This window comes from Manis pentadactyla, chromosome 10, assembly GCF_030020395.1.
Source record: "Manis pentadactyla isolate mManPen7 chromosome 10, mManPen7.hap1, whole genome shotgun sequence".
Classification (NCBI taxonomy): Eukaryota; Metazoa; Chordata; class Mammalia; order Pholidota; family Manidae; genus Manis; species Manis pentadactyla.
The window spans coordinates 37268797-37285456 of NC_080028.1; the positions used below are offsets into that span (position 1 = coordinate 37268797).

The window sequence follows — 16660 nt, forward strand, 5'->3', positions numbered from 1 at the left end:
TGCTGGGTGGGAGACCCTGTGCTGGGCAAAATGGACACAGGGACAGGAAGAGAGTCTACCTGACCGCAGGGCCTGGGCACTTGATGAGGAGGTAGAAAGGCTTGAACCCCTCAGGCAGTGCCCCAAAGCCAACGACGTGAAGGGGTCAAAGCACACCCTTCTGGGGGCTGATGAGAGACAGGGGGCTCTATCCATCACCTGAGACCCCCCGACCCTCTGCCCTACAGCAGAGCTGCCCCAGAAGGGCCCAGCCACATTGGAGGGAGTGGTGGTGGGTGCAGGGCACATCCCATCCTGGCCGGACATAGGTGGAGACCTAAGACGTATTGTTCAACAAAAGCCCCAAGAGGCCCATGGAGCACCCCACATGCCTGTCTTCCCAGCCCACAAAGCACCCTGATGCTTGATTCAGAAGAGGCTGGGGGCTGCTCAAATCACTTCACACAGCCCCTCTGCACCCCACCCACCTCAGGCTACTGGGACCAAACACAGCCTAAAGGAAGACTTAGAGACTGCCAGGCAGTGTTGAGCAGTTGCCTTTAACCTCTCACACGCAGCCAGGGCCAGAATTGAGCCTCTCACCGCTTATGACCTCAGGGCCCCAAGAGAGAGGACATGGGACCACTCCCACAGTCCAAGGAAGGCAGGTGCAGAGCAAGCCCACTCCAGGCCCAGAGGAGCCTGTAGGATTCTTTCCTAAGGCCACTGGGAAGCCATAAGTGGCTCCCAGCTTGTGGAGTTGAACCTAACTCCCATGAGGGATGGGAGAGGGGCACTCACAGAACTAGTCCCTGAATGCTCAAGAGCGGATTTTCCTCCCTGCTTTGGAGTAAAATAGCAGGCATTTGCAGGGAGCCAGCTGGAAGATGAATCCCCACTGAGCTGTGTGTCCCTGGGCAATTCTCAACCTCTCTGGGACTACTTGTCTCTGCCTATAATGATGTCAGGGACATTCTTTCAAAAGACATTGGCCTGTGATCACAGGACTAAGCTGTCACTTCCCCCTGACCCTTGTCTCCCATCCCTCAGGCTGCGCTAACTTCCTCAGCTCCCCTCATCACTCCCCACAGGGGTGTGGGAAAGGGAGAGAGTCGCATGTGAGGCCCCCTGGGGAAGGACTGATATCTGCCCCCTGAGTCAGGCACAGTGGCGGTGGGAGTAGAGCCGACTGCAGACACACTTTCTGCCTCTCTGCAGAGACTGACAGTAACATCTGTTTACCTGGCTCTTTGTGCTGGGAGCTGTGACAGACAGTTACTGCCCAGAGACAGCCCCCCTCCTGCCCAGCTGGGGCAGCTCACCTGTCCCAGCCCAGAGTGTGGGAGCCACTGTGCCACCCCGAGGCCTGACTCTCCCCTCTACTTGCATAGGGACACCCCAACTCAAACCTTCCTTCTATAACCAAGGATCAGCAGTTTCCTCCCACCACAGCTGCTCAGACCAAGGGCCTCCACCTCTGGAGACTGTCACCTGCCCAGGGTCCCTCTCTGTGGTTGCTGATGGCACCAACGGAGAACCCACTGTGGGCCAGGCTGGGGGCAGAGCAACAGGAAAGATGCAGAGGTGAAGCAAACAGTCGCTGTCCTTGAGGAGCCGCCATCCAGGGCAGGACTTCCTCATCTAGCAATACTGTGGTTACAGCCAGCATGTGGTGAGCACCCGCTATGTGGCAGCACTGTCCATGCAGTAACGCATCTCACCTCCATTCTGGCCATGTTCCATTTGCCTCTTGCCCGCCACAGGCCATTCACCAGCCTCGCTGACCCCTGTAGACTGCTCACCTGCTCTCTGGCTGCCAGGGAGGGTTGGCCAAGGGAAGACACCATCAGGAGATGGAGGAAGGAGGGAAGGAGGGAGGGGTGACAGTGGCTGCATCTCTGTCATCCAGTCACTCGTTTCCTCCTCTCCAGCTCTCTACAGGGTGACCACCTCATCCTGCTTTTCTCAGGACTGTCCCCATTTAGCACTGAAATTCTCACATCCTGGGAAACCGCTCAGCCCTCTGGGTGCAGCAATGGCTTCCCACTGATGGCCCTCTGTGTTGTGGCCTCTCCATCCTTGGTTTGTTTTTGTTCCCTTAGCCTCCTCAGTAAGAATTCCTTTCATTAAAGTCCATTTAATGGAGCTATCTTGGGTGAATTTTGCTTCCTTTTGGGATCCTGCATGGTACAATTCCCACAGAGGTAGGTCTACTTGTTCATCTCTTTGCACAAACTGAAGCATGGGGAGGTTAGATGCCCTCTTCAGAGTCTCAGTACTAGGAAACGGCGAGCTGGGATTCAAGCCCAAAATCCTGGCTCTAGGGCCATGTGCTCACCCCTCATGTCTCCCACACAGAAGGCTGAAAGTATACTTTTTTTTTTCTTTTTTGGTATCATTATCTACAATTATATGAGGAACATTATGTTTACTAGGCTCCCCCTTCACCAAGTCCTCCCCACAAACCCCATTACAGTCACTGTCCATCAACGTAGTAAGATGCTATAGAATCACTACTTGTCTTCTCTGTGTTGTACAGCCCTCCCCATGCCCCCCACCACATTATACATGCTAATCATAATGCCCTCTTTCTTTTTCCCCGCCCTTCTCCCTCCCTTCCCACCCATCCTCCCTGGTCCCTTTCCCTTTGGTAACTGTTAGTCCATTCTTGGGTTCTGTGATTCTGCTGCTGTTTTGTTCCTTCAGTTTTTCCTTTGTTCTTATACTCCCGAGATGAGTGAAATCATTTGGTATTTGTCTTTCTCTGCCTGGCTTATTTCACTGAGCATAATACCCTCTAGCTCCTTCCATGTTGTTGAAAATGGTAGGATCTGTTTTCTTCTTATGGCTGAATAATATTCCATTTTGTATATGTACCACATCTTCTTTATCCATTCATCTACTGATGGACACTTAGGTTGCTTCCATTTCTTGGCTATTGTAAATAGTGCAGCGATAAACATAGGGGTGCATCTGTCTTTTTCAAACTGGGCTGCTGCATTCTTAGGGTAAATTCCTAGAAGTAGAATTCCTGGGTCAAATGGTATTTCTGTTTTGAGCTTTTTGAGGAACCTCCATACTGCTTTCCACAATGGTTGAACTAATATACATTCCCACCAGCAGTGTAGGAGGGTTCCCCTTTCTCCACAACCTCTCCAACATTTGTTGTTGTTTGTCTTTTGGATGGTGGTGATCCTTACTGGTGTGAGGTGATATCTCATTGTGGTTTTAATTTACATTTCTCTTATGAATAGCGATGTGGAGCATCTTTTCATGTGTCTGTTGGCCATCTGAATTTCTTCTTTGGAGAACTGTCTGTTTAGCTCCTCTGCCCATTTTTTAATTGGATTATTTGCTTTTTGTTTGTTGAGGTGCGTGAGCTCTTTACATATTTTGGTGAAAGTATACTTTTGATAGAGAAACCCATGGATCTGAGAAAAGGGCTAACCTCCCCCTCAGGCAGAGGAGAATGGCCTGGCCTCCTGGTTCCAGTGCCCAGGCTATGGAGTTTGGAGTTGAACCAGGTAGAGAGGGCAGAGCTGGAAGGAGCAGTACAGGAAGCCAAGCAGCTGCTGGGGGCTGAGGGTGAAGGTGAGCCTCCCTACCCTCCTAGCATCTACTCCTGAAGCTCATACTCCTGGCTTCCTGCAGAAGAGGGGAGACATTTTCAGCCTCAGGTTTCAACAGGCCCAGTGATGGGATGAGAGCCAGGGCGTAAAGGGGCTGGGGCAGAGCTCAGTTCCAAGTCCCCATCACGGCCTCCCCCAACCCAGCACAAGCTGAGCAGCAGTTCACCATCCTGGGTGCAGAAGAACCTGCCCAGAGGCCCCTGGCCAGTAGGGAAGCTGAGTCCCAGACCAGAACAACACAGAAACAGAGCCAAGGACAGTAACAAGTGCAGCCAGGCTATGCTGGGGACAGGAAGGTTCTGGTGTGCTCAGACATGGGACATTAGGGAAGGTTTCCAGGAGGAGGAAACTCTGGGGCTGACTTGGGAAGGAGGAGCAGGGGTGAAGGGGGTGCCCTGGGTCAGGAATAGAGCCTATTGCAGGCAATTAAGCAGAGAAGAAGCTGCAAGAGTCACTGAAACATCAGTGGAGGCAGAGGAGATGGAGGGCATCCAGGAAGCAGAGTGACTCCCTCGAAGAGCTGATTGGGATGAGGAGGGGGCATAAGGGGGACACCCTGAACAACCACAGGTGGGCCGTGAGCTGCGTTCTGGGGAGAAGGGATGGGGCAGCCACACTGCTTTAGCTCTGCCGGGTGCCAGCCTGGGGGCTGGGCTGAGCCGCTGGAAAGAGTGGCAAAGAAGCTACACCATTGCCACAAGGGAACTTCATCTCTGCCCTTCAGCCTCTTCTCTAAATGCCCCTTTGAGCACGTATTTAAGGCGATCGCTTAACATCAGTGCTGAATTATAACCTGCCAGGGTACCCTTATCCAGGAGAAGCTCAGAGGTGAGAGGTGGGGGTGAGGTGACAAGATTCAGGCTTGCCGCTAGGTAGAGCGGGAGCCAGGGCACTCCTGGGAGGGGACTGGAAGGGAAGGACACAAAGGATCTCCCAGCCCAGGGTGTCCGATGAGCTGCAGGAGGCCGGCCTCTGGCCCTGGAAACCAAGGGCTCTGAGATCTGGTTGTCAGGGGCGGAGGCCGTCAGAAACAGAAGGGGTGGGAGAGACCCATCAGGAGGGTAGAATGGGATTGACCTTGCCTGCCAGAGCAGCCCAGTCCCCGCACAGTGCCTCAGGTATGGTTTGCACTCTATCTAATTTGTGGGAGGGAGGAAGTGGGGAGGCGGGGAGAGAAAAGCAGACCTTCCAGTGAGAGAACTGGGCACTGCTCCATTTCACAGGAGAGCAAGAGAAACGGAATCCCGAGGGCAGGTAACGAGGACAAGGGTGGTGTCTCCTGGTTCCTGCGCCCAGGCTCTGGTTAGTGGGCCTCAGGCCTGAGTTCTCATAGCTCAGCCTGAGGCTGTGGAGAGCAGAGAGGGTGGGACTGGCTGGCTGGAGAGCACCAGCGCACCTTGGCCTGGCATGGGCAGCAAACAAACGAGACGCAAATCAGCAAGCAGAGTAAGGCCAGACTGGATAAGCGCTTAGAAGAGCGTGGCTTTATTGACTTTTGCAGAGTCCCCTGTTGGCTGGCTCTGGCCATGGGCAATGAACAGAAAGCTGGCCACGCAAGGATGGGGATGATGGGGGTGGGAGCAGCGCTGAGAGGACTTGGGGGGTGGTGAGGGGCAGGGGTAGCAAATGGCTGCCAGGTCACTCAGTATATAACAGATGTCTTCAGACTTGATTCGACAGTCTTCTTCAGGATGGTGCCACAGCTGGACCTGGAGCTGGAGCTGGAGCCAGAGCCAGACACAGAGCAAGAGCCCAGAACAGAGCCCGGCCCAGAGCCCAGGACGACGGAGCCTCCAGTCACGATGCTGGAGCAGCTGGACCCATAGCTGCCTTTCCCACCTGCAAGTCCACAAGTGCCCACCGGGCCACCGGCTCCTCCAGACTCAACAGCACTGCCTCCTCCAAGGACACCTGCCAAAAAATGCACCAGGGTCACAGCAGGGACCTCAGCTCCCCACGGGGACCCCTCCCCTGAAGTTCCCCGATACTCACAGATGGTGACCTGGCTGGTGCATTCCCCAGACATCCTGAGGGAGTGAGGACAAGAGGAGGAGATGTAAGAAAGGCTGCAGAGAATGTATCCCTGGGTGGTCTTGCCTCCTGGAGCACCTCTCTCCCCATCTCAGCAGATAAAATCCACAGTCCCCAATTTAAAATCCCTCCCAGAAGAATGGCTTGCCCTCAGTGGCTCAGAGTGTCAGGAAATCTCTCAGAAGCCCCCTCCGCGAGGAGAGTGCTGTGCAGGCACTCTGTCCTCCACTCCCACCTCAGCTGTCCATTCCCAGGTCCCCACCGGCACTCCTCGCCCTCCAGCAGCCTGCGGTAGGTGGCGATCTCCACGTCCAGGGCCAGCTTGGTGCTCATCAGCTCCTGGTAGTCCCGCAGCAGCCGGGCCAGGTCCTGCTTCGCGGTGCGCAGAGCAGCCTCTAGCTCCTCCAGCTTGGCCTGAGCATCCTTGAGGGCCAAGGCCCCATGCTGCTCTGCATCAGTGATGACGACCTGCAGGTTGGCATTCTAGGAGGGATGGAGAAACGGAGGAGAAAGTGACTGTGAGCCTAGCAGCACCAAAGGCACCTACTGTGGATATAACATAAAGGTTGGGGGGGACCTAATCTACCAAGCTCAAAAGGATCCATGGCCCCCAGCTTCTCTCATTCTAGGAAAAGTACAGTATCACCTCTTCTGCTTCCTTAACCTCCATGGTGGGTGGAATAGTGTCCCCAAAAATGTCACATCCACCTACAACTTCAGAACATGATCCTCTTTGGAACTAGGGTCTTTGCACGTATAACCAGGTAGGATCTCAAGATGGTGTCATACTCTATTTAGAGTGAGCCCTAAATCCAATAACTGTGTCCCTAGAAAAAATGAGAGGACACATGTGAAGATGGAAGCAGAGATTGGAGTGACACAATGACAAGACAATGAATACCAAGGGCCAGCAGAGGTGCAGGAGAGGCAAGGGAGAATCCCTCCCAAGCTCCTTCAAGGAAGCGCAGAATCCAGAGAACACAGCCCCCAGAACTAAGAGAATGCAGTTTCTGTTGTTTCAAGCCTCCAAGTGTGTGGAACTTTGTTACAGCAGCCACAGGAACTGGCTCCACCTCCTTCACCACCCGCTCCAGTGCTCTTCCCCTATTCCTCCCACCCCCTAGCCTCAGCAGCCCACCTGCGGTCCTTTCTCTCTCCCAGGTACTTAAAGCTCTTCCTGCCCTGTATGGTGCTATCTACAAGTGTCGTCTTGAGAGCCACCACAGTCCTTGATTTCTGTAGCAGCAAAGGCCGTTTGCCACGTGGGAGGAGCTGTGGCTCCCAGACACAGTGACACTCCTAAGTGCTGGTCACTGGGCTGTGAGACTCCACGTGCTCACAGCAGCCTGGGTGAGCTTGGTTTAAAAAGCAGGTTTCTGGGCTGCACGCTTAAGGACTCTGATTCCCTCAGTCTGGCAGGAGGCCCGGGACTCTGCATCTTAACAGTCACAGGAGATTCCAAAACAAGGAGTCCAAACTGAGGGGCAAAACACTGTGACAGTAAATTGAGTAAGAGGACCTGAGCACCTTCACCTTGGGTCCTGTGCCGCGTTCCTAAGGAGAGCACGGAAGGATGTTGGAGACTGGGCCTAGGCTTTGAATGAATCCACCTGCCCCTGTGGCCTCAGTTTTCAATCCTCTGTTTGGTGAAAGTAAGTGCAAAGACACTTGGAAACTGAAGACCTTAACACCTACACCCTTCACACCTAGAAGCGAGGCCTCCAGGAGGAGCAGGAGACCACATCCCTGCCTTTGCCATCCTCTCCCCCAACCTCTCCCTGCTCCTTCCCAGGCCAGGCGCCAACAGCATTACATCCAATCCACGCAAAGTCTCTGCCTAAGGAGGGCTCGACCCCCCACTGCACTGACCATCTCACCTGCTCCCTGAGGTCCTGACCCTCACCCTTCCCAAAAGGAGACCAGGAAATTCAGTGCATCGCTGTAGAGTCCCTGCTGGGTTCAAGGAGTATGAATCAAAAGAAGAGATACGAAGAGAGATTAACTAACCCTCCCCTTAAGCAGCTGAAAGCAAGATGTGCATCTGGACATGGAAGGCAGTGTGAGCAGTGCCCCCGGTGTTATTCAGTGCAGAGCCCACACAGGCTAGAATTCATAGGAGGAAGGCTGAGTCCCTCTTAAACGGGGCTTGAGGTTCTCTCCACCTCAAATTTTCCAAAGTTCCATCCAGTTATCAAGGTTTTACACAAACCCAGTGCTGACCCTGGCACAAAGGCAGTAAGAAGGAGGGCCTGGGGAGCTCTGGGGCCCGCACCTGCTTCTTGAGGTTCTCAATCTGACTCTGCAGACTCTGAATTGCCCGCTGCAGCTGAGAGATCTGGACTTTGGTTTCCTTCATGCTGTTGCCATGAAGCTGGGCAGACACCTGAAGCTCCTGGTACTGGAGGGAGACAGGTGACACCGTTAGTTGATAAGACGCACAGCTTTGATCCCAAGACTGTGAAAAACAGAATGTCCCCACATGCCTCCTCCTGTCCTCATTTAGAATGTGGGATAAACACTGAGGCCAGACGTGCTGGGATGTGCTAGCCGAAGCCCAGGTTCAGCTCCCCAGTTTCCCTCATTGCTCCCTCCTGGAGAGGAGAATGGTCATGCCCACCCAGCCCTGGAGCTTCAGGGAGCTTATCAGAACTGCCCCACTGGGACCAAGGTGAACAACACCCCAGGGCACAGGCATGGCGACCCAGCCTCTTCCAGCACGGTGCTGCCCACCAGCCCCAGCACCTTTGTCTGGTATAGCATCTCGGCCTCAGCTTTGCTGGTCCGGGCAATCTCCTCGTAGCCAGCGCGGACCTCAGCAATGATGTTGCTGAAATCCAGGCAGCGGTTGTTGTCCATGGACAGCACCACAGACATGTTACTGGCCTGGGTCTGGAGCTGGCCCAGCTCCTGCGGGAAAGACTGACTCAGTGTCTACCAACCCCCACCCCCAGGCCCCTTTCCCTTGGAGTCCAGGGAAGGTGGGCAGGATGTCTGACTTGCTCCCCACTCTCTGTCCAAGGGCAGCCTCCTTCATGCTGGAAGGCACTGAGCATGCCCTGCCCTCTGGGGGCCATCTCCTCCTCTGTAAATGAGGGCTATGGGAGGTGGTCTCTAACAAGTCTTAGAGCTTAGACATTAAAGATAAATGGCCTACAAGGCCCCGAATTGCCTGGTTCCCATCCCTCCTCTGACTTAGTACATTCCCTTCCCTCCTGCTCTTCCTGCTCTGATAGCAAGGTCCTTACGTCCCCTCAAAGACACCAGCCCATTTTGGCTGTGGGCCACTCCCCTCTTCCTGGAATCACCCATTCCCACCTGCGTGGCTAACTTCCTCACCTTCTTCAAATCTTGGCTTCTAAATTTATCTTCTAAATAAGGCCATCCTAACCACCCCATGGAAACTGTCACCTGCCCTACCACCCCCATCCCCAAACTTCCTTTCCCTGTTCTAATTTTTCCTTTTTTCCATAACATTCATCACCTTCATACTATATAATGCACTTATTTCCTAGATCTATTGTTTATTGCCTGTCTCCCAGTAGAAAGCAAGCTTAGTGACTTTGGTCTGATTATTCACCAATATTGATTGGCCACATAGTAAAGTCTTAGTTATTGTTTGTCAAATGACTGAATGACTGGGATCTAAGTCCCTAACCATGCTTTGCCTCCAGGCCACTCTCTCACGGTAGCCACAGGGAGCATGCATGCCTGTCCCCTCCCCTCACTCCCACCAGCCCTTGGCAGACCCTCACTTCTTCATACAGACGCTTCAAGAAGCAGATGTACTCTCTCAGAGCCTCCAAATTGCTTTCCAACTCCATCTTGCTCTGGAAAAAGTCATCCACATCCTGGGGACAGGAAGACAGAAACTATGTACCCTCACTTCCTCTCTGTTGGTCCCACTCTGGCTCAGGAGTTTCATTCCCACATAACCCAACACCCACCCACAGCCACCTCCAGAGTCCCACTCCTTCTTCCTCCAGTTCCACCCTGCCCTGCTCTCTTTTGCCTGATACTGACCCACACCACCTTCAGGAAGCCTTCCCTAATTACTCACAACCAGTTCTGCCTCTCCCACTCCCTCCCCACCCCACCCCCACAGTGACACCAGAGCCCATCAGATGGCCCCTCGGTCGGATCCTGCCCTGGGGTCCCTGTGTCCACATAGCTGCCCCATTTCCCTGGGGGTTCCTGCAGGCAGTGGGATAGCATGCTCTGCATTAAGCTCTCCCACCCCCTGCTCTCCAGGGCAGGACTGGGCTCTGGGCACACTGGGTGCTAGGATTGGAATGGAGCAGCTGATCCCCACCCTCACCTTTTTGAGGACCACAAAGTCATTCTCCACCATGGCATGCTTGTTGGCCTCCTGCTCATACCTGCCAAACAAGTACAGAAGGATTGTAAACAAGTACGGCCTGAAGTGCTGAAACCAGAGCCCGTCCGCCAGGCATGACCTCCCAGAAAAGGCCACTCTTGCCTGTAGATGCTCCAGAGCAGGACACACAGCCAGCCTGCTTCTCCACCTTTCTTGGCAGGAACTTTTGGTCATGTCCTACCTATGTCCCTCTCTACACTATCAGCCCGTGTCCACTTAATGACATGGCCCACCTTACTTCACTGGTGTAGGGCATATTCAAATACCTCTTCTCACTTACTATTCTCAACCATCATGTAAGCAGGCATTTTGGATTTATAAGAGAAATTATGTGACTTGGCCAAGTCATTAATAGTTAGGTTGCCCAGGCAGATCTAAAACCGGGTCTCCTTGCCCCAGTCTTCAGCTGCTTGTGGGTCCCACTCCACCTCACATTCCATCCTCCCAATGACTCTGAGAGGCAGGAAGGGCAGGCAACATTTTCCACAATACAGATAGGGAAACTGAAGCCAGGAAAGGTAAAATGCCTGGCCCAAGGCAGCACAGCTACCCCTGGCTCACAGTCTCCAAACCCAAGCCTCTTGTTAGTCCAAGGCTCTCTCCACACCACCAGGTGACACAGGTGGGGACTGCAGAACCACAGCACAGCTGTGAATCATGCCACCGGCCTGAGGATGGTCCCACTAAATGGATTCCCTTCCACCACTACGACCAGAGAGCATCTGAGTCACATTAGCCCACAGCCTGCTCAACAGGAATTTCTCGAGAAACACCCCATTGAGGCATTGCTCAAATAAGCCCCTCCCAGCCTTGACAGGAAGTATGGCCCTCATAGCTGGGGCCTGCTGGACCCGAGGCTCTCCAGACCAGGCCATCAGGGGCTGCAGGGCCTCCTGCCCTGCAGCAGGTGGGGCACCCTGAGAATCAGAGAGAATGGGGATGAGGAGGGGGTTAGAGAGGAGGCCAGTCATGTGTCTGGGAGCTCAGCAGTGGAAGACCGTCTGACTGACAGCCCCTCCCAGCCCCCACCAAGGCCCATGGGGACACTGCCAGTCACCTACTTGGCCTTATACTCTTCCTCCTGGTCCTGGCAGGACTTCAGCTCAGCATCCATAGCCCCTCGTTCTCTCTGGAGCTGCTCCAGCTGTTTCCGGAGCTGAGCCAGGTGGGCCTCAAAGAAAGAGTCCAGGCCCTGGGGTCTGTCACTCACCCCCAACTGCTGCAGCAGGGTCCACTTGGTCTCCAGGACCTTGTTCTGCTGCTCCAGGAGCCGTACCTGCAGCACAAGCAAAGACTCCCTGAAACTCCTGTGGACTCTCCAGGCACAGCCTCTGGAAAGTAAAGCCTCAAGGACCCTCCAGTCATTCCACCTTTCCCCTGCCTCCCCACCCAGCCCAGGCAGGGGCAGCCTCATGCCCTTCCGTGAGACTCTGAGTACGTCAAAATGATGGCAAGAACTAACAGGGAAGGGTATTTCCATTGCTCGGCAGCTTTTCTTTGCCCCTGAACCCCAACCAGAAAGGCTCCAGTTAGACTACAGGGGGAACTTCCTTGCTGCAGAAGTTATTAGAAACATGGTGGAAGACCAGACTTCCCCATTCCCAAGTTCAATCAAGCACAGTTCCTCCAAGGGAGGTGCAGAGAGAGAGGGGCTTAGCTGAGTTGACCCTCACCTTGTCAATAAAGGAAGCAAACTGGTTGTTGAGAGTTATGATCTCTTGGGTCTCCTGAGTCCGCACCGCCTGGAACTGGTGGTCCATCCCAATCTTCAGGGGGGTCAGCAGACTCCGGTTGATGGTCACTTCCTGGATGCCCCCCGGAGGGTACAGGGAAAGCCCAGGCCCCCCACTGCCCTCCCCAAACTGCACCCCCAGCCTTCCCCCAGACCCCCAGACCCTTCCATGAGAACCTCCTCGGTAGCCCCCAAAGGAACTGATGCTCCTGCTGCTGAAACTACTGCTGCTACGGCCCCCCGCACGGGCAGAACAGGCTGAGCGAGCGCTGAAGCCCCTCTGGGCCCGGCATGAGGAGAAAGACATGACAGAGACCGAGGCAGCTACAGGCAGACAGAAGATTGTCAAGGTGTGTGAGTTCCTGCCCTGAGGCCCCAGCACGGGACTTTTATCCTCTCCTGTGCCTGGGCTGGGCCTTGGAGAGCAAGATGCTCTTGGCCTGACTGTGTCTGTCACTGGCTCCAGCTGACCTCTTCTGACATGCCTGGGATATAGGTGCTCAACACATGCCCAGCCCAAGGAGGATGGAGACCCAGGCCCTGCCCTCAGAGCTCCTAGGATGGTGGGAGAGCTGGGCATGTCTTGGAGACAAGGAAGTAGTCAAGGACCTGGACTGCAGTGCTGGGGGACAGGAAGTGATGGCCCTGGGCAAAATCACTGGGGGTCATTCCAGGGAGGCTTCCAGAGAAGGAGAGGGGAGGAAGGGAAGGATGTTAGAGGGAAGAAGAAGATGGAGGGGGGGGAGGTGGAGCCTTTGAGTGCCCCGGAGGTGCTGGACAGAGGAGAGTAAGGCATCTCCAGGAAGAATCTACCTAAAGGAGTTGGAGAAAGAAGGCACTTTGCAACACCAGGAGAAGCCAGAAGGTTAATAGAGGTGTTACCGTCCTCATTGGCTAAAAGACACTCCAGGATTTGGAAATCAGACAGACAAACAGGGTGTCCAAGCACCTCCTCTTGCCCAACCCAGCAAGTGTACATGAGGCACCACCCCACTCACATCAGGCATCTCCATGCACAAAGGCTAGTGGGGCTTTTCTGAGCCCAGCTTGTGTCCCTGCTCCTTCCACAAACACAGCACCAGGCGCATCATTTGGTTCAAGCACTACATTTGTCGGGTTAGCAATCAGAGGTACGTAGGCTCTGAAACAAAATGTGTGTTTAGAAAACTGTTCCCCTGGGGGATTGGGAGCAGACAGGGGAGGCTTGGGGCTCCCCCTGTTTGACTCTGTCTGCCCTGTGAGCCGACCAGGTGGAGGAGCCCAGAGTTCACCTGGTATTCAGGGAGCTTCCACCTGGTGCAGGGCCCCTGGTAGGAGGCATCCAGCCCCTTCCTCAGAAACTCCTCCACTGCTGGCCAGCAAGTTGGGCAGCTCTGATTTCTAGACATTTCTAAAATGTCTTCTTTACTTGGCTATTTCTTCCTGTCCCCCAACCCATTCCTAGAGCCTGGTGGGCTCTGAAGTGAGGATACTGGGACCTAATACAGCTCAAAGCAAGGACAGAGACTCAGCATAATAAATACTCAAGAGGCATGCTGTGAGGCAGTCAGTCCCAGCACTGTGACATCCCAGAGGTACTCTGCCCCAGGCCAGACAGTGGGGAGCAAGTCTGACCCAGAGGATTAGAAGCCCCTTCTTCCTTCCCCCAGCCCCATCAAGCAGCATCCCTGAACAAAACTGGGTGATGACTTCATGGGGAAGAATAGGCTGGGCCTCAGTGGGGAGAACAAAAGGATCAAGGGACTGAGGGGCCAGGTGAGGAAGAGGAGAGAAAAGACCCAAGCAAGAGATGGAGGTGCCCCAGGAGAGGGAGTAGACCCAGAGTCTAGAAAGAGAATGTGGGAAATTAGTCAAATCCCACTGGGGACCCACCTCTAAACCCTGTCCCCTGGGATCACTTTACAGAGGCAAAGAGGCCAACTGCCTTCCTTGAGAAAGATCTCAAGGATGTACTTGAGAAAAATATCTATGAGCCAGACTCTACCACCCCTCCACCCTGGTATTAAGGGTGAAAGATAGGTCACAGTTAAGATGGGGCCCAATCCGCCTTCCTGAAACTTCCTCATATTTGTAATATTACAGAATATTAGAGCCAGAGTGAACTTCAAGGTCGTCTGGTCCAATGCTCTCATTTCACACATTCATTAAGTCCTCTGAGGCCCCACAGGGTATAGGGTGGGTTCAGAGACTATGCACCCTTGGCAAACCTGAGGGATCCCACCAGATGACCTCTAAGCCTGCTTTGACACATCACTTTGTGGTCTGAGTAACTTGCTCAAGGCCACCCACACCACTGATCTGGCTGGAGCCAGGACTACCCCCCAGCCCAGACCGCTGCCCCATGGGACAGCCTGCTAAACCCTCGATCTTGACTCCAGGACGTCTCATCCACTGCTCTGTCCACTCAGGGTCGGGAGTACACTCGACAGCAGTAAGCACTTGTGTTATGAGATGAATTCTTATCCACGACAGTTACACCCAGGGACCTTCTTAAATCCCCAGGTTCTCAAATGCTGCTATAACATATGCCTTCCCCTGTTTAAAAATAAAAGCCATGCGGTGATGGAGACCATGATGAAACAGCTTGGAGACTGGATGCTAGGGCCCTCACCAGCTGAGCGATTTGTTCTGCACATGGGGGTACACAAAGGGATCTCAATTCACGCAGCAGCAAAAGTACAAACAGCTCAAATCATGGATTTCACATTACACCCAGCAAAGGCTCTAGAGGGCTGAGCAGTCTCCGTCGCTCCAGGTCAACCATCCTCAACCATGTCTCATGCTCTGCAGCCCCTGCCCACCCTGGTTCCACCTTCAGGAAAGCCCCAGCCCAGTGCAGCTTCTTCATATATATATATGTATATATATATATATATATATATACATATATATATATATATATATATACTCAGTGCGGCATTTCATTATGTTTCTAAGCTATGGTTCCTTCTTTCCCTTACCCCAGCTAAGGGACAGTTAAAGTTTCAATTTATGAAATTAGGTTTTCATTTATACATTGTAATGTAATGTTCATAGAGCCCAAAACTATGGGCTACAATGCATATGACTTTTGACAATAAAAATAAATGATGTATTTTAACACAACCTGTTTTGTATAATAAAAAAGTCTACTTATTTTACCATCAAAAGCTGTCTTCAGAAATTTTCTACACGTTAAGTAAAAACACTGTCAACAATATGTCAATATTGCCAATGTTAAGATAATTGGGTATTGGCAAAACTGGACAGCTACATGTAAGAGAATGAAACTGGATTATTGTCTAACCCTATCTACAAAAGTAAACTCAAAATGGATCAAAGACCTGAATGTAAGTCATGAAACCATAAAACTCTTAGAAGAAAACATAGGCAAAAATCTTTTGAATATAAACATGAGCAACTTTTTCCTGAACGCATCTCCTCAGGCAAGGGAAACAAAATAAAAAATGAACAAATCAAGCTAAGAAACTTCTGTACAGCAAAGGACACCATCAGCAGAACAAAAAGGCATCCTACAGTATGGGAGAATATATTTGTAAATGACATATCCAACAAGGGGTTAACATCCAAAATGTATAAAGAATTCACATTTCTGAACACCCAAAAAGCAAATAACCCTATTAAGAAATGGGTGGAGGATATAAACAGACAGTTCTCCAAAGAAGAAATTCAGATGGCCAACAGACCCATGAAAAGATGCTCCACATCACTAATCATCAGGGAAATGCAAATTAAAAACCACAAATGAGATATAACCTCACATCAGTTAGGATGGCCAACATAGAAAAGAATAGGAACAAAAAATGCAAAGAAAGGGCAACTCTCCTACACTGCAGGTGGGAATGTAAACTAGTTCAACCATTCTGGAAAACAGTATGGAGGTTCCTCAAAAAACTAAAAATAGAAATACTGTTTGACCTGGGAATTCCACTCCTAGGAATTTACCCAAAGAAAACAACTTCTCAGATTCAAAAAGACATATGCACCTTTATGTTTATTGCAGCACTATTTACAATAGCCAATATATGGAAACAACCTAAGTGTCCATCAGTAGATGAATGGATAAAGAAGAGGTGGTACATATACACAATGGAATACTGTTCAGCCATAAGAAGAAAACAAATCCTACCATTTGTAACAACATGGATGGAGCTAGAGGATATTATGCTCAGTGAAATAAGCCAGGCAGAGAAAGACAAATACCAAATGATTTCCCTCATTTGTGTAGTATAACAATGACGCAAAACTGAAAGAACATAATAGCAGCAGACTCAGAGACTCCAAGAAAGGACTAGTAGTTACCGAAGGGGAGGGGTGGGAGAGGGCTGGTGGGGAGGGAGGGAGAAGAGGATTGAGGGGTATCATGATTGGTGCACATGGTGTATGTGGGGTCATGGGGAAGACAGTGTAGCTCAGCGAATACAAATAGGAACTCTGTGGCACCTTACTACACTGATGGACAGTGACTGCAATGGGGTATCGGGGGGAACTCAATAATAAGGGTGAATGTAGTAACCACATTGTTCTTCTTGTGAAACCTTCATAAGAGTGTATATCAATGATATCTTAATTTAAAAATAAATAAATAAATAAATAAGATAATTGGGTATTACCTAGCATGGAATTTTTGCAACTATTACTAATCTTACGAATTCAAAATTATGCTCAAGCTCATGTTCTAAAAACTGCATTTGGCAACATAAAGTGGTAGAAAGAATGCCTATGTTATCAAACAGTATAAAAATACATAGGACTACATAATTTTGAATTAGCCCCTTTTCTTGACTTCAAATGCAGATTTCTACATCCTCAAATTTCATCAAAAATCTCAAGAGAACATACAGGTAACTGGAACATACAGAAAGACTTTCTAGAGTAAGCAGGCTAGTTGGAAATAGGGCTCATCACAGTCCA

The 16660-nt window shown here is 51.7% G+C and overlaps 1 protein-coding gene across 2 annotated transcripts; it reads right to left on the bottom strand.

The window, feature by feature from the left end:
• Nucleotides 1-5077: 5077 nt before the first annotated feature.
• On the bottom strand, nucleotides 5078-12539 carry KRT78 (keratin 78). 2 transcript variants are annotated; one of them, XM_036915179.2, is made up of 9 exons: nucleotides 11688-12533; nucleotides 11076-11290; nucleotides 9955-10015; nucleotides 9392-9487; nucleotides 8382-8546; nucleotides 7912-8037; nucleotides 5902-6122; nucleotides 5601-5635; nucleotides 5078-5519 (listed from the first exon to the last, which is right to left on the bottom strand). In XM_036915179.2, exons 1-9 carry the CDS (start codon nucleotides 12324-12326, stop codon nucleotides 5251-5253), a joined length of 1827 nt encoding a protein of 608 aa, XP_036771074.2. In that variant the 5' UTR covers nucleotides 12327-12533; the 3' UTR covers nucleotides 5078-5250. The 2 variants fall into 2 exon arrangements, with proteins under 2 accessions (XP_036771074.2, XP_057342625.1); XM_057486642.1 differs by lacking the exon at nucleotides 8382-8546 and having other exon boundaries at nucleotides 11688-12539.
• Nucleotides 12540-16660: the final 4121 nt, after the last annotated feature.